The sequence below is a fragment of the Balaenoptera borealis genome (genome assembly GCF_965194805.1).
Source record: "Balaenoptera borealis genome assembly, chromosome: 16".
Lineage (NCBI taxonomy): Eukaryota > Metazoa > Chordata > Mammalia > Artiodactyla > Balaenopteridae > Balaenoptera > Balaenoptera borealis.
Window position 1 is genome coordinate 58,952,022 of NC_138872.1, and position 25,150 is coordinate 58,977,171.

At 45.8% G+C, this 25,150-nt stretch overlaps 2 protein-coding genes across 5 annotated transcripts in view; one reads left to right on the forward strand and one right to left on the reverse strand.

The window, feature by feature from the left end:
* Positions 1-8,467, forward strand: part of NUBP1 (NUBP iron-sulfur cluster assembly factor 1, cytosolic) — a 28,793-nt gene extending 20,326 nt beyond the window's left edge. Inside the window, exon 11 of the mRNA XM_082358761.1 lies at positions 4,724-8,467. Within this exon, the coding sequence (XP_082214887.1) occupies positions 4,724-4,767 (44 nt within the window). The 3' untranslated portion in view covers positions 4,768-8,467. The remainder of the gene's footprint in view (positions 1-4,723) is intronic.
* TVP23A (trans-golgi network vesicle protein 23 homolog A) overlaps positions 1-25,150 on the reverse strand; it is a 33,201-nt gene that overhangs the window by 1,694 nt on the left and 6,357 nt on the right. For all 4 annotated transcript variants that reach the window (XR_014235357.1, XM_082358764.1, XM_082358763.1 and 1 more), the window contains exons 3-6: positions 3,013-3,157; positions 1,844-1,933; positions 1,484-1,612; positions 335-463 (exon numbers count right to left, since the gene is read on the reverse strand). Coding sequence is in view for 3 of the 4 variants with exons in the window: in XM_082358764.1 (XP_082214890.1) it covers positions 335-463; positions 1,484-1,612; positions 1,844-1,933; positions 3,013-3,157 (493 nt within the window). In the remaining variant the exon portion in view is untranslated. The remainder of the gene's footprint in view (positions 1-334; positions 464-1,483; positions 1,613-1,843; positions 1,934-3,012; positions 3,158-25,150) is intronic.

Genomic DNA, 25,150 nt, shown 5'->3' on the forward strand with positions numbered 1-25,150 from the left:
GCTCTAGAGTGCAGGCTCAGTAGTTGTGACGCACGGGCTTAGTTGCTCCGCGGCATGTGGGATCTTCCTGGACCAGGGCTCGAACCCGTGTCCCCTGCATTGGCAGGCGGATTCTTAACCACTGCGCCACCAGGGAAGCCCTGAACTGTACACTTAAAAATGGTTAAAAGGGTAAATTTTGTTGGGTATGTTTTAACCACACACACAAAAAAACAACTAACCGTGGCGGCCTGGCTGATATGGAAAACATCAAAACCTGCCGTTGCCAACAGGATTCCTTGACTTTTAAGTATTTGGAGATTAGGGGTCCAGGAATCAGACTTCAGTAACTCACCGTCTGGAACACCGTCTGGGACAGAAAACTGGCTGTGACTTTGCTGATGTCACTCTCGCCTCCCATCTTACAAAGGACATAGCCATACAGGTTAGCGGCTTGGAGAGAAATCCCAGCTATCACGAGGGCCTGCGCTCAGATAAAGCAAATGTAATTCTCCTAAGAGCATGTACTGAAATGTTCCTCCCAAAGCAAGTAGGACTGGCTCTGGCCCACACCTGCTAGTAATAGCCAACCTCTATGGAGTGCTTACAAATACTCATGGACACCTTTTAATCACCAGGAACCCGAGAGGTTGGGGCCATTATCATCCCATTTTATAGGGAGGACATGGAAGCCCAGGGAAGCTAAAGTTGCCTGAGGTCGCAGAGCTGGAGTGAGGCTGAGCCGGGATCCAGACTCCAGAACCCACACTTCTTTATGCCGTTGCTCAGACTGTCCATAGATATTTTGTTTCCTCACTGAATGAATCAGATCATGGCAATGCAACATGATAACTCTGAAATAAAACTGCAGAACCCCAAGGCTAGCTTATTCCTACTGAGGAAGGGTTCCCTATCCAAGGTAGGATGTCATCCACTTTTTCTAAAAGCTCCTCTCTCAGCAGCGTTATTCAGAGCCAAAAGCTGGAAACAAATAACCATTGATTATCTCACTGATGGATAAATGGATAAACAAAATGTGGTCTAATACCATGGAATAGTATGCATCCATAAGAAAGCAAGCAGTACTGACACCTGCTACAACAGGGATGAACCCTGAAAACAATGTTAAGTGAAAGGGCTCAGTCACACAAGACCACATATTATATGATTCTTTTACAGAAAATGTCCAGAATAGCCAAATCTGTAGAAACAGAGAAATCAGTGCGTGGCAGGGGCTGGGGGGACAGGTGTATGGGGAGGGTGATGGCTGAAGGGCTCAAGGTTTCCTTCTGGGGTGATGAAAATACCCTAAAACTGATTGTGGTGATGGTTGCACAACCCTGTGAATAGACTAGAAGCCCCTGAATTGTACACACTAACGGGTGCACTGCCTGGTATGTGAATTCTATCTCAAAGTTGTTTCGATTGATCGGTTGATCAATAGCAAAAACCCCCTCCTGCAACCACTGGTTCTATACAGATGTTTCAGCAAATGTTGCCTTACCAGCCACTTGAGCTTCAAGGAAAATAAGGAGCTAAAAAAGAACACGATCCAAATCATGGGGCAGATGATAAGGCCGAGCCAGAAGACCCGAGCTTCCGCCTCTGTGGCAGCCACGGTATTTGGAGAGACCTGTGGCGGGAAAGTGATTCGATTTCAATACTAGCAAAAATGGTTGCAAAGGAGTGTGCTATGATTTTTGTTCATGTCACGTGCTTCTGCCACATGTGACTCTGAACGGAGCGCCAGCAGCAGTGGGCTTTGTGTACGGCGGGGATCAGATCCCACAAAGCTCAAAAGGAACCCATGGGAACTTTCCACAGCCGTTTTCCCGGTTCTAGCTTGACACGTATTGGAGAGTACCTTTCTGGCTTCAAAAATCCAGTGGCTTTTCCCATCTTCGTCGATCTGGTTCCACCAGCGAAGGCCCACCATGAGTCGTCCGGTTACATTCTGAGGAAAATGGACAGAATGTCTCCAAGCAGGCCACGGGTCATTCATTGATGAATAAAAGTCACCAATTCATGCCAAACTTGCACCATGAGAAGGAGGAGAGGGGAACTGAACTGTGGGGCTTTCTCAAAATCAGTTTTGAGGCCTCTAATTCTTAACTAAGCTTACCTTAAAAAGCAACCTAAATGTCCATCGACAGAAGAATGGACAAAGAAGATGTACATATAAAAAATGGAATATTACTCAGCCATAAAAAAGAATGAAATAATGCCATTTGCAGCAACATGGATGGACCTAGAGATTGTCATACTGAGTGAAGTAAGTCAGAAAGAGAAGGACAAATATCATATGATATTGCTTATATGTGGAATCTAAAAATGTGGTACAAATGAACTTATTAATGAAACAGAAATAGAGTCACAGATGTAGAAAACAATCTTATGGTTACCAGTGGGGAAGGGGAGGGAGGGATAAATTGGGAGATTGGGATTGACATATACACACTACTATATATAAAATAGATAATTAATAAGGACCTACTGTATAGCACAAGGAACTCTACTCAATATTCTGTAATGACCTATATGGGAAAAGAATCTAAAAAAGAGTGGATATATGTATATGTATAACTGACTCACTTTGCTATACAGCAGAAAGTAACACAACATTGTAAATCAACTATACTCCAATAAAAATTTTAAAAACAAAGTTTCATTCATGAAATAAAAGGACTCCCCAGACACACACACACACATATATTCATATTATATAGAATTTTAAAATATTTATAATATTGTGTCATATGTAAAATTTACAAAAAATCCAAAGCCCTATGGAGTTGTCACCCTCATATACTATATGTTTGCAAGCATGACAGAAGCCATTTATTCAACTAAGCAATGTATTTTTTCTCTAATTTTAAGTGACAGTATTCGGCTCAGTATTCTTAAGTGCATATCAGCAGTTTAAAGCAAAGTGCCTCTGAGCCCAGATCAGCCACATAACATCACAACTGTGAGCATCTGGAAACGCAGCCACGTGTTTCAGGAGCGAGGCTGCCACAGGTGAGGGGGCCTTACCTTCACAGACCAGAAGTCGAAGGACAGGAGGAGAAGCACGGTGACAAAACAGCCCACGAAGCTTCTGCTGAACCAGTCACAGCCCACGTAGGTGATGATGGCACTTACTCGGAAAAACAGGTGGAAAAACGTGGCCACCGGGTGCCTAGGAAAGAACCCAGAGCCCCCTCACTCCAGGGCCCAAAGGGCAGTGGCTGAACTCACTCTGTGGTTTCCACATCCCACGTGTTCCCCGTGCATTTAAACCCAAACTCATTCAGGCTGCAGCTCTAACCTAGAAGGCTCGAAACAGTCCTCATCACACCAGCATTTTTTCCCCACCCTCTTGAAGAATCCAGTACTTTCCCCTAATGTGACTCCAAATATCACTTGCCCTCTTTGAAAATGGGTCACCTTTGAAGTGAACTGTGTCGGTGACAGTGATCACCACCTTCCCACCTAGCAGCGACAGTGACCAATTCCCCAAAGGGAAATGTTGGGTTATTCCGCCAGTAACTGAACAGCGCGGCCACGTGCAGCCCACGGGTGCAGAAGCCTCACATCAGCGGGGCCCTTGTGCTCCTGATGGAGGGAAGCGAGCACGACGTGCACAGGTCGGCGCCAGCTCCCGGCCGCTTGTGAGGAGCTGCATTTCAGCGCTGGAGCCAGAAAGCAGCCGTGCGCAAGGAGGAGGGGGTGGGGGAGGGAGGGACTGGGAGTTTGGGATTAGCAGGTGCAAACTATTATACACAGGATGGATAAACAGCAAGGTCCTACTGTACAGTACAGGGAACTGTATTCAATATCCTGTGATAGACCATAATGGAAAACAATATGAAAGAGAATGTATATAGGGACTTCCCTGGTGGTCCAGTGGTTAAGAATCTGCCTTCCAATGCAGAGGACACTGGTTCCATCCCTGGTTGGGGAACTAAGATCCCACATGCCACGGGGCAACTAAGCCCGTGTGCCCAACTACTGAGCCCTTGCGCCTCAACTAGAGAGAAGCCCGCGCACCACAACGAGGAGCCCGAGCGCCGCAACTAAGACCCGATGCAGCCAAAAAATAAAAATAAGAATTTTTAAAAATCATCATTAAAAATAAAGAATGTATATATATGTATAACTGAGTCACTCTGCTGTACAGCAGTAATTAACACAACACTGTAAATCAACTATACTCTAATAAAAATTTTTTTAAAAAACTTCTATACAATTAAAAAGAAACTATCTTTAAAAAAAAAAAAAGCAACCCTGCGAGCCCCATGACGGGTGACAATTCATTGCTGGGCGGGGAGGGCAGGCGACTCTACTCAGCAAACCTCACCTGGTACTGCCAGATCCGATATCTTCACGGGAAGCCAGAAACCCAGACTTTTCATGGGAAATGAGATTTTTACACAAAGGCCACTCATTATGTTAACAAAATGCCACAGGCTGTGTTGCACACTGGCCTGTGAGCCGCCAGCTTGCCACATCGTGGGGAGCAGAGGTAGCCAGCAGGCCTGTGGGGGACAAGCCTGCTTGACCTTCCGAGAAGGAAGGTGGTCAGGGTAAGCACCCGGGAGGCTCCTATAGAACCGTGGGCTTCTGACGCCCAAGGGAGCATCAGCTAAGATTCAGAGGCAGGATGTGTAATGACATCTGCATTTACTCCTCACATTCCAAAGGAAGAAGGGGCTGTGCCCGAACCCCAGCTGTCCTCCAGAATGTTCTCACCTGTGTCTTTCAGATGCTGAGCTCTCCTGGCGACCGTACCTGGCCTTTAAGAATTAGACATGATCACGTAGCACTTCCAAACCTGGAATGTTCCAGAAGATAAGACCCTTGGGAGTCTCTTATACCCTTTTCGCCTTAAACCTTATTGAGGATCTTTCAACTAATTGTCTTAGTACAATTTTGCCCCCTTCACTCCAAGATAAATGAGTCCTCTTCCAATAACTGAACATCCTTCGAGGGCAGAGACCATGTTTTCAATAATTTTATATCCCCAAGAGCACCTGGCATTAAGATTCTCGGCAAATATTTGTCGTGTTGAACCTTATAATCCAGTCCCTTCAGGCTCACTGGGGACATCTGTCCTTTTTGTAGAACAGCGGTTCCCAACCTTTTTGGCACCAGGGACAGATTTCATGGAAGACAATTTTTCCGTGGACGAGGCGGGGGTGGGGTGTGCTGGGTGGGGGAATGGTTCGGGCGGTAATGCGAGCGATGGGGCGCGAGCGGCAGATGAAGCTTTGCTCGCTCACCTGCTGCTGTGTGGCCTGGTTCCTAACAGGCCACGGACTGGTACCGGTCTGTGGCCTGGGGGTTGGGGACCTCTGTTGTAGAACAATACAGGCTTAAAAGGTTTACAAGAGACCCAAGTGTGCACTGGTCCAGGGTGAAACCTGGAAGTTATGCATTCAAATAAATCCCCTGCCCACCCACTGTTTTTCTATTTTTGATTGTGGTTTCCTGAAATAAAATGCAGGAAAAATTCCACTTGTTGGAAGGTTCTGTTTATTTAGTTGAGTCCTGGTTGACTGATTCCTTAACTTGAATGGAAGGTATTATTATTGTTGTTGTTGCTGTTGTTATAATTATGCAAAGCAAGTAGAAAAAGATGCCCATTATACTTCCAAACATTGTTTTTATCCTGTTTTACACGGGTTGTTCTCTGGGCAACCCTCCAAACCCTCACTCTGTCCACCTCTGCAGTTTGCCCAGTCTGTGCCCCACCCCCGCCGCTAACATGAATGTGGTCTCAGATCAGCTTTCTAGTTTGGAGAGTTTTGAAGGCCATGGCTTGAGCCTGCCCACCCTTCCCTGACATGGGGTCCTCCATCCCCCCAGCCTTCTCTCCTGCCACCTCCGCAGCCACGGAGCACACACGCGCCAACAGTCGCCTCCACCTCTCAATGCCACCGGCTTCCAACTTCCCCCTCCCAGGCACCCACCTGGTCACCCCCTTGAGAGACAAACAGTACAGAGGCACCTGACTGCCAGGGTCCAAATCCTGGCTCCAACCTCTGAGTAGCTCCTCGGCTGTCCCTAAGCTACGGAACCTCTCACCGCCTCAGTCTCCACTTCTGTAAAATGGGAATGCCCACAGGAGCCACTGCCGAGGGTATTCGATTAAAAAGATCAAGTGAAGGTAGCAGGTATATAGTGCCTGAAACACACACCACGCTCAGTCATTGTGAACAGCTGACAATCTCACTGTCACTCAAAACTGTTCCAAGGAGCCAAACTGTAAAATTCCCCCTCTGACCACAACTTTTTCTCTCTCACTCCCCAGGGGCTGACTTTTCATCTGTGCAGGGATCCCCCAAGACTCCTGATCTCCCCATATTCCCCCAGCCCCTCCACTTTCACCAAGGAAACTTCCTTATCCTCAATGGGAGTATTTTCTGGTCAGTATCCATCACGCTTCCTCCACCCGCCAGGCAGAAGCCTCTTATCTCAAGAGGAGGAGGAGAGAATGACTGATGGTGAAAGGAGAAATGAGATTACCTAAGTCAAGGTGGGGAGGGTCTAGCTGGGCTTTTGTTTAAATTTAAATCCACTTTCACAGTTCTGGGCCCAGGACATGCCTTGTTCCCCCCGCCCCCTTGGAGGGAAACCCAGTAGGTTCTCATGGAATGTGCTTGAAAGTTACCCGAGGAGGCCTTAAAATGCACGCAACGCTGCCCTGGTCCCGGGACATGCGGATTCAGATTTGGAGTGGGGCCTGGACATGAACTTTGCAAAGGAAAAGCACTGTTCTACCCTGGATTCACAAACTCCAGCCCAAGGGCCAAATCTTGCCCACTTCCTGTTTCTGTAAATAAAGTTTTATTAGAACGCAGCCACGCTCACTCAATCGCTGGCAAAGTTGAAAATATTTACCCAGAACTTGTGCCAATCCCTGCTCTGGATGGGCAAGAAGAATTTGGTGATAAAATTAGGCTCCATTCAAAACAAATCAAAATGAAGCAAACTGTCACTAACGGCCTCTTCTCCCCACCCGCACCCCCAAAAAATCCCCTTTCCAAAGCTGCAGGGTGGGAGCTGCCCAACTGGCAGAAACAATGGATTGTGCTAGAGGTCAGAGGAGTGTTATCTCTGGGGATGGTAGAGGGCCAGCAACTGGGAAGGCGCACAAGGGGGCTTCCAATACTGGAGATGCTCCGCATCTTGACCTGTGTGGGCATGTGTATAAAAATTCATCCAACTGTACATTTAGGATTAGTGCACTTTACTGTATGTATGCTACACCTCAGTAAAAATTCTGATTGAAGCCATTGACCAAAGAAAAATCTCTGCAAGTCACCCTAAAATTTCTACATGAGCTACAGCCCAGCAACTGCACTCCTATTTACCCAAATGAGTTGAAAACTTACGTCCGCACAAAAACCAGCACACAGATGTTTCTAGCACCTTTAGTCATAATTGCCCCAGATCGGAACCAACTAAGATGTCCTTCAATAGGTGAATGGATACATCACAGTACATCCACACAATGGAATATTATTCAGCACGAAAAAGTAATGAGCTCCCAAGCCATGAAAAGACATGGAGGAACCTTAATGCATATTACACAGTAAAAGAAGCCGGGCTGAAAAGACTACATACTGCATGATTCTAACTCTATGACATTTTGGAAAAGACTTAGCTATAGAGATAGTAAAAAGGTCAGTGGTTGCCAGGGGTTAGGGGAGAGGGAGGATGAATAGTTGGAGCCCAGGGGATGTTTAGGGCAGTGAAACTAGTCTGTATGATACTGTAATGGTGGATACATGTCATTATACATTTGTCAAAGCCTGTGGAAGGTACAATACCAAGAGTGGACCCTGATGGAAACTATGGACTTTAGTTAATAATAATGTACTGGTTCATCATAACAAATGGATGACACTAATGCAAGATGTTAATAATAGGGGGAACTTTGTGGTGGGGAGGGGCTTATGGGAATTCTCTGTACTTTTTGCTCAGTTTTTCTGTAAACCTAAAACCGCTCTAAAAAATGGACACAGGTTGGGGGCGGTGCTCTGTCTAGACAGAGTAAAGTCGGTGGTGGGCGTGGGGAGGACTGCATCCCACAGGCACCATACGCATCCCCCTTCCCACAAACTTCTAAAGCACGTTTGATTTGGGGCCGGGTGGGGGAAGGTTGATTTAATCCTCAATTCAGCAGTGATCGAACAGTCTCTTTAAAAGTTGCCCTTGGGCTTCCCTGGTGGCGCAGTGGTTGAGAATCTGCCTGCCAATGCAGGGGACACGGGTTCGAGCCCTGGTCTGGGAAGATCCCACATGCCGCGGAGCAACTAGGCCCGTGAGCCACAACTACTGAGCCTGCGCGTCTGGAGCCTGTACTCCGCAACAAGAGAGGCCGCGATAGTGAGAGGCCCGCGCGCCGCGATGAAGAGTGGCCCCCACTTGCCGCAACTAGAGAAAGCCCTAGCACAGAAACGAAGACCCAACATAGCAATCAATCAATCAATCAATTAATCAATAAATCTTAAAAAAAAAAAAAGTTGCCCTTTATTGGTTTCAAATACTTTGAAAACTGAATTCCTCATCAGACGTCCTATTTTAAATTCTCTTTCAGACACTCTGCAAAGCCTTCTGCTTTTCACTGTGGCAAAGGTCTGAGGAAAGATGGTATCTTTTCTCCTTGCTTCACTTTGCTACGAAAATAGCATCTGGGATGATGTCTAGAATTTGCTTCAAGATAATTCGGGGGTGGGGAGTGCATGGGGGTGAAGATGAAACAGGCTGGCCACGTGCTGATCATGACTGAGCAGGGCAAAGGGAATACCAGTGTCACTGTTCTCTGTACTTTTATGTAAATTTGAATTAAAATATAGAAAAACAAAGAAATGATCAGAGGCAGCCTCAACTTTGCATTGAGGCAAGATGCGTTTCAGAAAAAAACAAGCCCATTGATATTCTGGGGGCCATCCGTGGTCCAAATAAAAAAAATATTCAGACCTAAAAATCCCCAGTTGAGTAATTGGCCATTACAGTTGGATGTGTGCGAAAATTCCAGAAAGCAAGTCCTTTCGTCTGGGCTTACCAGTCCCTATGCAAAAAAAAGGGCCACCACTCTCTGCGGAGTAAAAATGCCCACTCTGGCCCCTACCTGGACAGGGGTACAGTGAAAGCCAGAGAGCCCTGACCCACATTCATGCTCCATCCTTGCTGCATACATGGTCCTGGACAGGGCACTAAACCACTCAGAGCCTCAGTTTACTCATCTGTAAAATGGGAGAGTAACATTTAACCTCAGATGTCCAAGGCTTCTGGGATGAAAAATACCTACGATGCCAGACCAGGGGGGACCTCAGGTCGCTGTGGTTAATATCACTCTATTTATTGTTTGACTCCTTCATGATCGAGATTTTTGAGAACAGGAGAAAGTGAGAAAAAGCCTCGGCAGGCGATGATCTTTTTGGATGTCTTCCGTTAGATGTTTTTCCCTGTTGTTGAAAAGAAGTAGGATGCTGCTATTTATTTCTTCAGCCCCGACACCCACTTAGAGTTAGGTGGCTCTTCTGCTAACCGCAGCGTACCACCAGGAAGACGTGGGAGGAAGGGGACCCCGAGGTGTGACAGAGAGGCAGCTGAGACCACATCTGCCCAGCCCTCGGCCCGTCCACCTGCTCCCCACGTGCCCTGGAGCTCGTTAGAAGCGCAGGGTCAGCAGCCCCACCCCAGGCCCCCTGAGCCTGAATCTCCATTTTTAACAAGACCCCAGCTGATCTGTGTGCCCGCTGCCATCCAGCAGCCCTCCTTTGTTCCATTTTCAAGGTAAACTCAGTTCGGGGAACAAAGCAGGAAGGAAGGAAACCACAACTAAATAAAGCAGAGGACCCTATGAGCCTTCAGAAACCGTGTGGGCCTGGCTAACCCAGGGCGTGCGCCGTGGGGGCTGGACTGTTCTTCTCTAGAAGGCTCCAGATGCAACATTAGCTCCGTCAGCCTTCAGGCTCCACCTTCTTGCTTCAAACGACAGCACATCCTCCTCCTCCCCCGACATCTGGGCCCGGGATGGGCAGGTTTAAGGCTGTTGGATGTCTGAGCAGATGCTGATTGCTAAGTCCTCATAGCTTTGATTCAAAGGTCAGCACAATAGAGGTTTGAGTGTGGAAGCGAATAAAAGAACAGACTTCCCTCTGGTCACTAAGTCTTCCCTCTAGCTTCTGTTCTTTATTTCTTTTTAGAGAGACATCCCAACTTTATTGGCTGGGTATGCGTGGCAGCAAAATGCCAGCGGGCCCCTGGCCGCTCGGCCCTGGATGGGCCCTGTGCAAGGACCCTCACCTCTCCCCTGGGGGCACCCAGGCCAATTCCCCTACCTCCACCCCAGCTACTGCGCACTGCCCCCTGCTGCTGCTGCTGGAACCACGGACCAAATTCCTTAAAGACCCAGAGTTTTCAAAAGAAATGGGAAAACAAAAGAGCTGAAAACAAGCCTTCAAACAAAAACGTGTACACACATGTCCACGGCAGCAACATTCACCATTACCGAAAGGTGGAAACCACCCAGACGTCCATCAGCGGACAAGCAGATGAGCAAAACGTGGCCTGTCCAAGCAATGGGATGTCACTCAGCCATAAAAAGGAATGAAGCACTGATACCTGCTACAATGTGGGCGAACCTTGAAAACCTTAGGCTCGGGGAAAGAAGCCAGATACAAAAGCACAGATACTGTATGATTCCACTTACCTAAGCTACCCAGAAAAGGCAAAATCATAGAGACAGAAAGTAGAATAGAGGCTACTGGAGGCTGGTGGGAGGAGGAAATGGGGAGTGATTGCTCCATGGACACAAGCTCTCAGTTTAGGGTGACGAAGGGGTTCTAGAGATGGATGGTGGTGACGGTGACACAACAGCGTGAATGGACTTACTGCCACTGAGTTGAAAATGGTTAAAATGGTAGATTTTTTTTGCTATGCATATTTAACCACAGCTAAAAAAAAAAACATGAAAAAAATTATTGGAGTACTGATGCGTGCGACAACATGGAGGAACCTTGAAAACATACTAAGTGAAAGAAGCCAGACATAAAAGGTCCCATATTGTAGGATTCCATTCTTAAAATATCCAGAATAGGCCAGTTCATAGAGACAGAAAGCAGAATAGTGGTTGCCGGGGGCTTGGGGGAACAGGGAGTGACTGCTTAATAGCTATGGGGTTTCCTTTTGGGGTGATAAAAATATTCTGGAATGGAATAGTGATGATGGTTGCATAACATTGTGAATGTCCTAAATGCCATTGAATCGTTCACTTTAAAATGGTTAAGGGACTTCCCAGCAGTCCAGTGTTTAGGACTCAGTGCTTTCACTGCCAAGGGCCCAGGTTCGATCCGTGGTCGGGGAACTAAGATCCCACAAGCCGCGCAACGCAGCCAAAAAATAAATAAATAAAATAAAATGGTTAAAAACGTCACTTTGACGCTATGTGTATTTTACAATTTAAAAGAGAGAAGAAATGGCGGGAGAAAAGACGCTGCCTTCACTGGCTCTCCTTTAGAGAGAGGGGTTGGGCTGTGAGTAGAGGGTCCCGGGGACAAGTTCAGAGACAAATTAGCAGATTCAAATCCCAGCTCCACCACTGAGGACCTGTGTGACCTTGAGCAAGTGACTTAACCTTGCTGTGTGTCCCAGTTTCCTCATCTATAAAATGGGATAATAAGAGTCAGGGCTGCTGAGCTGCACAACACCAGGGGGCGTCATTCAATCATAGTCGGTGTGAATCGCGTTCCCTGGAGTACCGCAGTGCACACATCGGGAAGTACCAACTGCACGGAGCTGCCAGGAAGATTACATGAGAATCATAATGTACATAACGGGCTTGGGATACTGCCTGGTGGGCAGCGAGAGTTCAATACCAACTATGAACGGAAATAATTGTGCATTTGCCCTGCGGGCTAATCATTCCGCCACCCTCCTATTATATAATGCAGTGCTTCCCCACATACAAACCACCTGGCTCTCTTGTTAAATGCAGACTCTGATTCAGGAGGTCTGGGATGGGGCCTGAGAGTGCATTTTAATGAGCACCTAGATGATCCTGAGGCTGTGGGTCCATGGACCACCCTCGGAGTAGCAGGGAACAGGGGAAAGCAGTCACGGCTGTATCCATTTCCCAGGGCTGCTGTAACAAAGCACAGCAAACTGGGCAACTTAAAACACCAAAATCACGTTGTCTTAAAACCTGCCTTTTCACTGTGCTCAAAAAAACAAAGCAAAACGAAACAAACACCAAAATCTCTGTCTGCAGGGTTGGTTCCTTCTGGGGGATAATCTATCCCAGGACTCTCTCCTACCCTCTGATGACAGCTGGCACCCTTGGCCTTCCTTGGCTTGTAGCTGCATCACTCCAACCTCTGCCTGCGTTGTCACATGGCCTTCTCCACGTGTTTGTCTTCACATGGCCATCTTTTTGTAAGGACACCAGTCATATAGGACTAGGGGCCCACCCTACTCCAGGATGACCTCATCTTAACTAATTACATCTGCAAAAACTCTATTTCCAAATGAAGTCACGTTTTGAGGTACTGCAGGTTAGGACGTCCATATTATCTCTTTTGGGGAGGATACAAGTCAACCCATAACACCCGCCTGGGGACAAATGAGCCCAAAGAAAATAAGCGAGGTTGGAAAGGGACAGAGAGCCATTTTGCAGATGAGGAGTCGGGAGCTCAGGGAGGTGAAGTGAACTGCCCCAGGGTCAGAGCAAAGAAGCAATTGCCCAGGTGATGCGCTGCTGGAATCAGGTGCATGCTCTGCTCTCCAGTTGCAGGCAGTTGCAGTTCTCTGGAGGGAACTGTCTGCCCATGGAAGGGCCATCCTTTCTGATTTGCACGGAGGCGCCCTATGGGCGAGCAGCTGCTCTGAGTGGCAGAATCAGCCACACTCAATCTCAGCCCAGAGTTTCATAGCTGCCCCACTGTCGGCTGCCCCGATGGACTGCAGATCAAATGAAAGGGACACGTGCTTGGTGACAACAGTGAATCCCCAAAATACGTCCACTAAGAGATGCTATCAGCCCTGCTTGATGCACTTCCTAGCCACAGAGCCAGAGAGCTGGCACAGGAGACGAACCCAGACTGTGGCTTCTAAACTCCATTCTCCAAAGGAGCCAGGGCTCCTTGGAGAAATGGCAATTCCAGGCCATCCCAGCCTGATGAGGCTGGCATATCGGAACATCCCAGGTTGCAAGGAAGCTGTCAAAGACCATGAGAGCCAGGTCAAAAGACTCAGAGGCCAACGGGTAGAGCCTCCCACTGGCCAAAGATGGAACAACTTGAGCAGCAATAAGAATGCTGTAATCCGTGAGTCATGTGATACTTAATCAAAACCCTCAGTGGTCACTTATGAGGGATGCTGGGGAAAAAACTCATCACTAGAAAACAGAAAAATGAAGAGCAAGCATCAAACGTTTATTATGTCTTTTCTCTGTAAAGTGTATCTTGCAATGACTAAATATTTGAAGAGGGGGAGTTTCTCGTTCTGGATTCCTTCGGCTTACAAACGGAGACAGAATGATAGCGTTAGAATGCCACCATGCTGCAGCCCCTAATGCATTCAAGAGCAGTGGCTGAGGACAACCAGGCATTGGGAGCCCCTGATGGAAGAACTCAACCCCTCCTTTGAAGTCAGCTGTGCCCCAAAATATCACACCTGAATCTCATCAAGCTCAGGAAACATAGGGAACAAAGGCAAAGATTAAAGGACACATCAGGGTTGCAATCAGCAATTTTCCAGACTGTGAGAAGCTCTACAGAACAACAAATCAATTGCAAAGGGGGAAAAAAATGAGAGAGAGCAAGGAGAGGACTGGGAAATCTACAGACGAAAAGGGACCTAAGAAATCCAGCCACCAAATGCAAAATGTGGAAGATATTCAATTGTGGTTCCAACAAATAATAAAGTTACGAGACGATCAAGGGAATTTGGACCCTGGATATTTCTTGATTGAAATATCATGGGAATTGTTAACTATTTTTAAAGTGAGAAAATGCTATTGTGGTTTTGCTTTTAAAAACAAATTCTTGTCTTTTAGAGATAACATCACAATATTTATGTTTGAAGTGATGTAATGTCTGGGGTTTGTTTCAAAATAATCAGGGGGAGGGGGAGAGGCAGGGTATAAATGAAAGAAGATTGTTCAGGAGTTGACATTTCTGAAGCTGTGTGATGGCCACATGGGGCTCATTTATATTATTCTATTTGGTATACATTTGGAACTCTTTAATAATTTTTTTTTTAAGGAAGCAGACTACTGCCTTTCAAATTCCAGTTCTGTCACTTACTGTGTGACCTTAGACCTGTGACTCAACCTTTCTGGTTCAGTTTCCTCACCTGTAAAATGGGGATAATCACATCTACCTAATAACAGGGCCTGGAGTACAGTGGGTACTCTGTAGACACACATGCATTTGTTCCTTTTTTGGGCTGAGATCTGTAAGTAGCCAGCCTCTGAATTGGCCCCCATGATCCCAACCTCCTGGTATTTATACCCTTGTACAGTCCCCTCCAACAATGAATCACTGGGGCTGGTCTGCATGACTGATAGGACACATTAGAAGTAATTGTATATCATACCTGATATTAGGTCATAAAAGACACTGTGGCTTCTGTCTTGGTCACTCTCTTTTGCTCTCTCCCTTGCTTTCCCTGGGGGAAACCAGCTGCCACGTTGGGAGCAGCCCTACAGAGAGGTCCATATGTCTAAGAAACTGAGGCCTCCAGCCAACAGCCACATGAGGGAGCTCTCTTGGAAGCAGCTCCTCCTGCCCCAGTCAAGCCTTAATATGACAGCAGCCTCATGAGACCCTGAGACAGAACCACCCAGCTAAGCTGCCCCCAGTTTCCTGAGCTTCAGGCACAGTGTGAGATCATAAATGTTTGTTGTCTGAAGCTGCTAAGTTTGGCGTAACTTGTTATACAGCAGTAGCTAACGCATACAGGCTCTAATGTTGAAGAGTTTAAACTCTGTATAATCCACATTATGTTTTGTCAGGTGGTTTCAAAGGGCAGAAAGGGCAAGGAGAGTCAGATTCCTCCAAGAATCCGGGTGGTAAAATGAAGGGTTGCAGTCTTACTTGAAGACAGCTGGTGGTGGGGGGAGATCATGAGGGCAGCTGCAGTTACACTCACCTCTTTTAAACAGGAGACTCGGAGTTATTAACTGAGGGTGAGAAAAAAGCAGAGAGGCCAAGGACTGATTTTTCCAGAAGGTCAGAGCAGAAGTCAGCCAGCAGGAAGGCACTTAGAGCAGGTGGTACCTCGGGGAGGTTGAAGGAGGTAAGAAACCTGCATTCCTGTTTGTCTTCACCCTCACTCTGAGTGAGATGCTTTTTTTTTTTTTTCGCACTGGAAGCAGAGAGTAGAATTCACCTACTTAATGCGCTTTAGCTACTAGATTCTGCTCAAAAGTGGGCAGGATCTGAAGTCATCAAATACTGACCCTTAAGTGAGGTTGGGTCTGTAATCTGGCTCTTGGGAGCCTCGGTTTCCTCATCTGCAAAATAGAATCCTGTCTTTCCCTGCATTTTTATTTTTGACCATTTAAAAATTTTTTTAAATATTTATTTATTTATTTTCCTTATTTTTTTGGCTGCGTCGGTTCTTAGTTGCAGCACATGAGATCTTCGTTGAGGCGCCGGGCTCCAGGGCACGTGGGCTCTGTAGTTGTGGCGCGTGGGCTCTGTAGTTTGCAGCACACATGCTCTCTCGTTGAGGTGTGTGAGCTCAATAGTTGTGGCATACGGGCTTAGCTGCCCCGCAGCATGTGGGATCTTGGTTCCCTGACCAGGGATCAAACCCGTGTCCCCTGCATTGGAAGGCGGATTCTTTACCACTGGACCACCAGGGAAGTCCCTTTTTTGACCATTTTAATGTGTCTGGAATCAGGATGCATCCACTAAAGGATGCAAATATTAATATGGTATTTATTCCCCACCCCCAAGAGCTATAACTGAACCAGTGTACCTTCAAATGATAGCATCTTATGCAAACTATTATACATAGAATAGATAAACAATAAGGTCCTACTGTATAGCACAGGGAACTATATATTCAATATTATCCTGTGATAAACTATAATGGAAAAGAATATGAAAAAGAATGTGTATATATATACACATACATGTATAACTGAATCACTTTGCTACACAGCAGAAATTAACACAACGTTGTAAATCAACTATATGTCAATAAAATAAATTTTTAAAAATGATAGCATCTTAGAAACAAAGAGCCTTACAGGTTATTTAATGAGAGAATTGAATAAAATCATATTAATTCATTTAGCAAACACTGTGGGAGCCTCATTAAACTAGTTTTTCTTCTTTAGAACAGCCTGTGACACTTTAAAAAATATAAAAAATATCTGTGTTTGCTGGCAACAAAAGGATGTTCCAGATGCAGTCTGACTGGTTTCTGCCTCAAGATTTGGAATTGGCTCCTGTCTAAGGAGCCTGGGTTCTCTGAGCAGCAAAATGCAGGTAAGAGGTGGTGGAGGGCAAAAAAAGTGCCACATCTGGGCCACCTTTAGTAGCGACAGAGCTTGAAAAAAAGGCCTTTTAGAACGCAACATCATTTCTGCAGCATTTCTGCCAAAAATCATGACCTGGATCTAATCATGAGTAATATGAGACAGACCCAAGTTCAGGTACATTCCTCAAAATAGCTGACCTTTACTCCTCAAAACTGTCCATGTCACGAAAAGACAGAAAAAGGCTGAGAAAAGTTCAAGAATAACTAACTGCAGGGACTTCCCTGGCGGTCCAGTGGTTAAGACACCACGCTTCCACTGCAGTGGGCGCGGGTTCAATCCCTGGTCAGGGAACTAAGATACCACATGCCACGCAGTGTGGCCAAAAAAAAAAAAGAATAACTAAATGCAATGGGTGATCCCAATTGGATCTTGAACTGGGAAAAAAAAAAGTTACAATAAAAGACATGGGAATATGGACTGAAGATTAGGTAAGTGTCTCATTTTGAATCATTGTCCTATGTTTATGTAAGAGAATATCCTGTTCGTAGAATACACATTGAAGGATTCAGGAGGAAAGGAGCATTATACGTGCATTTTACTCTTAAACACTTCATAACATAAACACACACGGCAAAGTGTTAACAATAGCTGAATCAAGGTAAAGGACACGTCTCAGTTCTTTGTACTATTCTTGCTACTTTCCTGTAAGTTTGAAATTATTTCGAAGTAAAAAGTTTTTTTTTTTTAATTTAATTAATTAATTTATTTATTTATGGCTGCATTGGGTCTTCGTTTCTGTGCGAGGGCTTTCTCTAGTTCCGGCGAGCGGGGGCCACTCTTCATCGCGGATGCGCGGGCCTCTCACTATCGCGGCCTCTCTTGTTGCGGAGCACAGGCTCCAGACGCGCAGGCTCAGTAGTTGTGGCTCACGGGCCCAGTTGCTCCGCGGCATGTGGGATCTTCCCAGACCAGGGCTTGAACCCGTGTCCCCTGCATTGGCAGGCGGACTCTCAACCACTGCGCCACCAGGGAAGCCCAGTAAAAAGTTTTTTAAGTCCTTTTAAGGACATTGCTTCCAAACATCATTTTCCAATTTAACATATTTTGTTGCTATATTTTACAATTCTTTCATCTGGGGTCTCATCAACCACTAAAATTCCCCATCACGGGCTTCCCTGGTGGCGCAGTGGTTGAGAATCTGCCTGCCAATGCAGGGGACACGGGTTCGAGCCCTGGTCTGGGAAGATCCCACATGCCGTGGAGCAACTGGGCCCGTGAGCCACAACTACTGAGCCTGTGCGTCTGGAGCTTGTGCTCCGCAACAAGAGAGGCCGCGACAGTGAGAGGCCCGCGCACCGCGATGAAGAGTGGCCCCCACTTGCCGCAATTAGAGAAAGCCCTCGCACAGAAACGAAGACCCAACACAGCCATAAATAAATAAATAAAATTAAATAAAAAATTTAAAAAAATAGTAATAATAATAATATTTTTTTAAAAAATTCCCCATCACCCGGAAAGCAGTAAGTTTTGTAATTGCCGTGCATGTGTATTTATCGTTTGCAGGATAATTCGATATTCAAAATGATGACTAAAATGGAAATTGCAGTTTAAATTGTCCAACAACATAAAATTAAGTTCATAGTCAACTTAATTATAGATGCTTTAAATTGATTTTCAAAATTGCTTAAGAAATAAGGCAGTTTGAGAGATTGGGCCTAGAGCAACGGCACCACATTTATTGAACACCTATTATTTACCAAGCACCATGCCAGATCCAAGCGAAGTACAGTGAACCAAATGCACCAAGTCCTGCCCTCATGGACATCACTGGGGTGGGGGGCATGCGGGGGATGGAAGCAAAGAAGCAAATGGGCAATTTCTTTTTTTTTTCTTTCAACATCTTATTGGAGCATAATTGCTTTACAATGGTGTGTTAGTTTCTGCTGTATCACAAAGTGAATCAGCTATACATATACATATATCCCCATATCCCCTCCCTCTTGCGTTTCCACCCTCCCTATCCCACCCCTCTAGGGGGACACAAAGCACCGAACTGATCTCCCTGTGCTATGTGGCTGCTTCCCACTAGCTATCTATTTTACATTTGGTAGTGTATATAAGTCCATGCCACTCTCTCACTTCTTCCCAGCTTACCCTTCCCCCTCCCCGTGTCCTCAAGTCCATTCTCTACGTCTGCGTCTTTATTACTGTCCTGCCCCTAGGTTCATCAGAACCTTTTTTTTTTTTTTTTAGATTCCATATATATGTGTTAGCATGCGGTATTTGTTTTTCTCTTTCTGACTTACTTCACTCTGTATGACAGACTCTAGGTCCATCCACCTCACTACAAATAACTCAATTTCGTTTCTTTTTATGGCTGAGTAATATTCCATTGTATGTATGTGCCAATGGGCAATTTCAACTCAGTCTGAAAGGTGTCATTAATGGGGTAAGCAGAGTCATGATCAAAATATTCAACATGGCATGGCCACTATCCAGTCAGAATGGACAGTGGTGCAGGGTGCCCCCAGCTGCCCCTGCTATTCCAGGTGCTAATCCTTTAGTTATGAGGGCAGGGTATCCATAAGGCTCTTGGCTATTTAGTGACATTTTAGCAAACCCAAGAGGTGGACACAACAGCTGGCCACCAGGCTGGGGTAGACACGGGGGCACTTGGGGCTGAGAGGAGGGGCACCTAGCTCAGAGTAGGGGATGGTTCTTAGAGATGAGGATGAAGATCTAAAGGACATAGGGTTTCTTTTGCAGGCGATGAAAACGTTCTGGAATTAGACAGTAATGATGGTTGCACAACCTTTGGAATATACTAAAGGCCACTGAGTTGTAGCCTTTAAAGGGGTGAATGCTATGGTATATGTATTATTATATCTCAATTAAGAATAAATGAATTTTTAGGGCTTCCCTGGTGGCGCAGTGGTTGAGAATCTGCCTGCCGATGCAGGGGACACGGGTTCGAGCCCTGGTCTGGGAAGATCCCACATGCCGCGGAGCAACTAAGCCCGTGCGCCACAACTACTGAGCCTGCGCGTCTGGAGCCTGTGCTCCGCAACGAGAGGCCACGATAGTGAGAGGCCCGCACACCGCGATGAAGAGTGGCCCCCACTCGCCGCAACTAGAGAAAGCCCTCGCACAGAAACGAAGACCCAACACAGCCAGAAATAAATAAATTAATTAAAAAAAAAAAAGCTAGAAACAAACAACAAAAACAAATAAATCAATAAAAAAATTAAAAAAAAAAAGAATAAATGAATTTTTAAAAAATATTTTAAGATCAGGGTTAAATTAGGAGTTTGGGATCAACATATACACACTACTATATATAAAATAGATAACTAATAAGAATCTACTGTATAGCACAGGGAACTATACTCAGTATTTTGTAATAACCTATAAGGGAAAAAACTCTGAAAAAGAATATACATATATATATACACACACACATATATACACACACACATATATATAGTATAACTGAATCACTTTGCTGTACACCTGAAACTAACACAATGTTGTAAACCAACTATACTTCAATAAAAATTTTTTTTTAATTTTTAAAAAAGATAATAGGGATTTGGACACACACAAAAAATATTTTAAGATCTAAAGGACAAATTTAGGCAGCAGAGAGTGAAGCATATATAAGGCCAGGGGATGAGCCTTATATATGGAACACGGGGGCTCAGGGTAAGTGGGCTAGGATGGCCATGTACAGCCTGACCCCGGAGGCCGGGCTACTGCAAACAGGACCCTCAATCAGCTTCAAGAGGTTTGTGGAGAAAACTACAGCATTAGAAATCCAACTCAAAGCTTCTTGTACCTCTGCAAAGTGTAGTAGAAATGCTGTTGTTGGAGTAATGTTTCTTCCCCATTGTCCTTGAGGGGTGGCGATGAGGGTGCTGCAAAATCAGGTACTTAGAGGGCTGAGCTGGGGTAGGAAATAAGTCAGCTCGTTGGGTGAGAGCTGGGGCTCACCCTGAAGGGACAGGTCCACCCTTCCAAATCTAACAGCCATTCACAAGAAGTCAGCAATCCAGAGTAAAATTTAAAAAAAAAAAGATTTAATTGCATATTACTAAGAAGCCACCCTGAAAAAGCTGCATACTGTATGATTCCAACTATATGCCATTCTAGAAAAGGCAAAACTATGGCGGCAGTAAAAAGATCAGGGATTAGGGTGGAGGGAGGGAGTGAACAGGTTTTCGGGGGGCAGTGAAACTATTCTGTATGATACTGTGATGGTGGATACATGTCATTATGTTTGTCCAAACCTATAGAAGGTACAACACCAAGAGTGAACCCTAATGTAAACTATGGACTTTGGGTGATGATGACGTGTCAATATAGGTTCATCAATTGTAGCAAATTTTTCCTCTGGCAGGGGATGTTGATAATGAGGGAGGCTATTTGTGGGAGCGGGGCAGGGGGGTATATGAGAAATCTCTATACATTCCCCTTAATTTTGCTGTGAACTTAAAACTGTTCCAAAAAAATAAGGTCTAAAGTATTTTTAAAAGTACTTTAAAATATTTAAATATTTTAATTTAATATGTTAAATATTTAAATGTAATATTTAAAAATAATACAGCAAAAAATGTATCGAGGTGAAATTCACATCGCATAAAATTAACCATTTTAAAGTGAAGAATTCAGTGGCATTTAGTACTTCACACTGTCGTTCCCAAACATTTCCATCATTCCAAAGTAAAACCCCATACCAATTGGGCAGTTTCTCCCCATTTTTTCCTCTCCACAGCCCCTGGCAACCACCAATCTGCCTTCTGTCTCTGTGGCTCATCTACTCTGAGCAAGTCACATTGCTAATGTGATCTGTTCCAATTTTTAAATATAAATTCACATTCATTTAAAATACCTCCCTGGCCCAAGAGAGTACGTCTGAGGCTTGGAGTCAGTCGGCTGACTGTCCCTTTGCACTTTCTATTCTAAAGTATTTTACGATCGGGGCGGGGGAGGGGGGGAGATACATCTGTACTGTAATGCCAGAAAAACATAAGGATCCATTACCACGATCTCTGGCTGCTTCTGAGTCATTCTGGAAGCCTCATTACTCCTGTAATGAGTGAGGAGTGAGTCACTGGCCGTGGAACACCCAAGGCTGAGCCCCTGTGTGAAGAGAATTTCCTTAGGGCTGGAGTAGGGCCAGCCCCAGGCCTTTCTCCTTGGATTCCAACCCGAATTTATCGAGCTGGTCTTTACTGAGTAAACATCATCGGCGTCACTTGCCAGAATATATAGCTGAGCCTTGTATCAACACCAAACCCCACTCCAATGAAGGTGAACACACACACACACACACACACACACACACACACACACACACACACACACACACACACACACTCCCTACTTAATCCAGAAATAGACAACCTAGAAAAATATGCCAAGTGACTCGGAGCAGAGCAGAATCACGCTGCAGGAGCCTTTCACACCCATCTCAACACCTACTGAGTCAAATCTTCAGGAATGGAGACCCTGAAGTTTTGGCCCTTTGTTTGCTGAGTTCCTCAGGGATGCTGATGAGGTTGAGATCTCCTGGGAATGCACGTCCCACAACCTGCATTTGGAACCCACTGCCTTCAACCATCTCCGTCCGATCTCAGAACTCCCAGCAGCTGGCAGAATTTGGACAAAGACCAGTTTGAGCCAAGTTCCCACGTGTGTCCCTGGAGTGCAGCCAGTCCGGGCCACCAGCATCTTTCACCGACCCCTCCACCAGCCCGTAACAGATGTCCCTGCTGCTGTTCTTCCCCTACAGGCCACCTGGCAGTCGCGGGCAGTTTTCTCAAGTGTCAATCAGATCATACCTCTCCCCTGCTCAAACCTCTCCAAAGACTGCCCATCAAAGCAGACAAAATTCCAAATTCCCATCAGAATTTTCAAAGTCCCCACATCCTTTCCCTAACAAATCTCCAAAGGTCTCCTCCTGCTACTATCCCACTTTCTACACCCTAGCCCGGTTCCAACAATCCCTAGAATATACTCCCACCTCAGGGCCTTTGCACTTGCTGTTTCCTCTGCCAGAAGTCTCTTCCTGTGCATCTTCCCATGCCTGGCTCCTCCTTCATATTTGGGTCTCAGACCGAATAATGCATCTCCTCAGGCCTCCTCTGACCCCCCTGGAACGTAAAGGGGCCCCCAGCCCTGGCCCCCTTTTTCATGGCACTTACCACTCTCCGATGTCACTTTGTTTAGATATTTGCTTATGTGTTCACTGTCTCTCCATGACAGGAGAAAGTCAGCTCCATGAAGGCAAGGACCAGGCCTGTCTGGTTTTCCCTGTGGCCCTTAGAACAGTGTTTGGCACGCAAAGGTCCTTGAAAGGTTCTGTTGACTTAATGCATAAATGAATGAGTGAAAGAATAAATCAGTGCTTCTCAAATGGAAGTGATTCGGGGTCCCCCACCAGCAATGTCTGGAAACATTTTTGGTTGTCACAACTTGGGGAGGGGTTGCTCCTGGCATCTAGTGGGTGGAGGCCAGGGATGCAGCTAAACATCCTACAGTGCACAGGACGGGCCCCCACAGCAAAGGATGTCCAGCCCCAAATGTCAATAGCGTCAACCCTGGAATAAATGAGTGAGTGAGTTAAACACTCCAGGTCCACACGGTCCAGCTGTTCTCCAATACTGAACATCAAGGAACCAACTTCTGACCAAAGTCTTCTTCTGGTCCCAAATGCCTTCCCCAATTGTGTGGGTCATAGTTTAGAAGAAATCTCCCTTTGGTGAATTTATTGTTGGCACTGCTTATGCAATCAATTTCATGTTAACAAGAAATATAAATAACGGGAAGTAAAGCAGCTGGAGATGTAAGGGGTTAATTTCAAAACATGTAATCCCTCGCCCTAATCAAAGAGAACTGAAATCTGTCTAGTTCCTTGATTCTGCGGGTTATTTTCCTTGGTAATCATGAACCTTCCTTAAATTTAAACCATCAGCCATTGGTGAGACCTGCTTATGCGTCATTATTTCTATATTTTAAAAATAGATTTTAGAGTGGGAAGAGGGGCAGCGTGACTTGTTGCCCAAAGTCACCGGGGACAGGGGTCTGGGCGAGGGGTCCAGAGGCAATCAGACTTATCAAGGCAATCAGACTTCCTAACAACAAAGTAAAACCAAAATTATTCTTATCTGTGTGTTGTAGCACAATGCGTGTGTGTGTGTGTGTGTGTAGCAATTAGAGGTGTGCCTGTGTTGATTTCTGGGAATAATGGACGGCCACCAAGGTACATCTGTACCATCACCTGCCCCCCTCCTTCCTTGGCCCCCGCCCCAGCAGCTTCTCTTGGGTCAATGTCAAACACAGAGGTCTCAGACCTCTGAGTTCCCTCAAGTGCAAATTTAATTTCTCCAAATCCAGACCCCAGAGAGAGCAAGAGAATAATCTAAATCAGGGTTCTCAACCAGGGGCAATTTTGCCCCTAGGGGACTTCCCTTGGCAATGTCTGGAGTCTTCTTTGGTTGTCACGACTGTAGAAGGCAGTGTTACTGGCATCTAGTAGGTGAAGTCCAGGGATGCCGCTAAAGTCCTACAATACACAGGACAGCCTCCACAAAGAATTACCCAGCGCCAAGTATCACAGTGCCGAGGGTTCAGAAAGCCTGATCTAAAGAGTGGGCAATTCCACATTGTCACGTACACAAGGAAAATATAAAGTACTCCCCAGAGGAAGCACAAGATGGAAGGCCTGAGAATGCCGTTCCCAGGGCAGAGCCTGTCCCCGAGCGTCCCTCCCTGCGTGAGCATCTGTGCCCCTAAGCACAGCATAACCTGAGATGCAACTCCAGAGCCGGATCTAAGGGTTCAAATCCCCACCCCACAATTTCACAGCTGTGTGACGTCGGGCCAATCCCTCAACTCTTTCCCTCAATTTCTTTCATCTTGAAATTGATAAAAATCATAGTATCGACTTCATAGGTTTGTAATACAGCTTAAATGAATTTTATGAGTAAAATACTGAGAACAGTGCCTGCGTATAGTAAGTGCTAGGTAAGTAAGTGTTTGCTATTGTTTTTCATTCAATCTAACTTCCCCTAAAAAGCAGCCAACAATTTCATCTGCAGCTCGTTTTGAGGAACAGCTTTGGTATCCAACATGGGAAGATGAATGGACGGTAGGAGACTTCCTGAAAGACAAAATGTTATTCTACTCGACAGGCTAGATGGGGATTTGCAGGGGCAGTTTTGATTTTATGTGATTTCTGCCTTGGGTCCTGGCCCCACTAACATGTGACTCCCAGTGGCACCTGACACCAAAGAGTGAGATTCTCCTCAATTTAATGCCCACTGTGCTGAATGAGGACCAACCACAGAACACTGACCAAACCCTGCCAATAAACCAGCCCTGACAACTGAGACCAAAATCAGATCCAATAACTCTGCCTGGGGCAAGAGGACATCATCCTACTTTGGGTGGGAATCCATTGGAAACCACGACTTTTGGGTCCAAATGAATTTTGTGAAGACAGTGCCTTGAAAGCATAAACCAATCTTTCCACATGAGGGACAGTCTCCAGCTCCAGGGACAACCCCAGTGTGATGTCCTGTTGCAACTGAGGACATGCCTCTGCCCCAGCCCTGCCCACAGAGTCAAGACACTGAAGTACACTTATGATAGCAAGTACCATTTATGAAGGACATACAAGGTGTC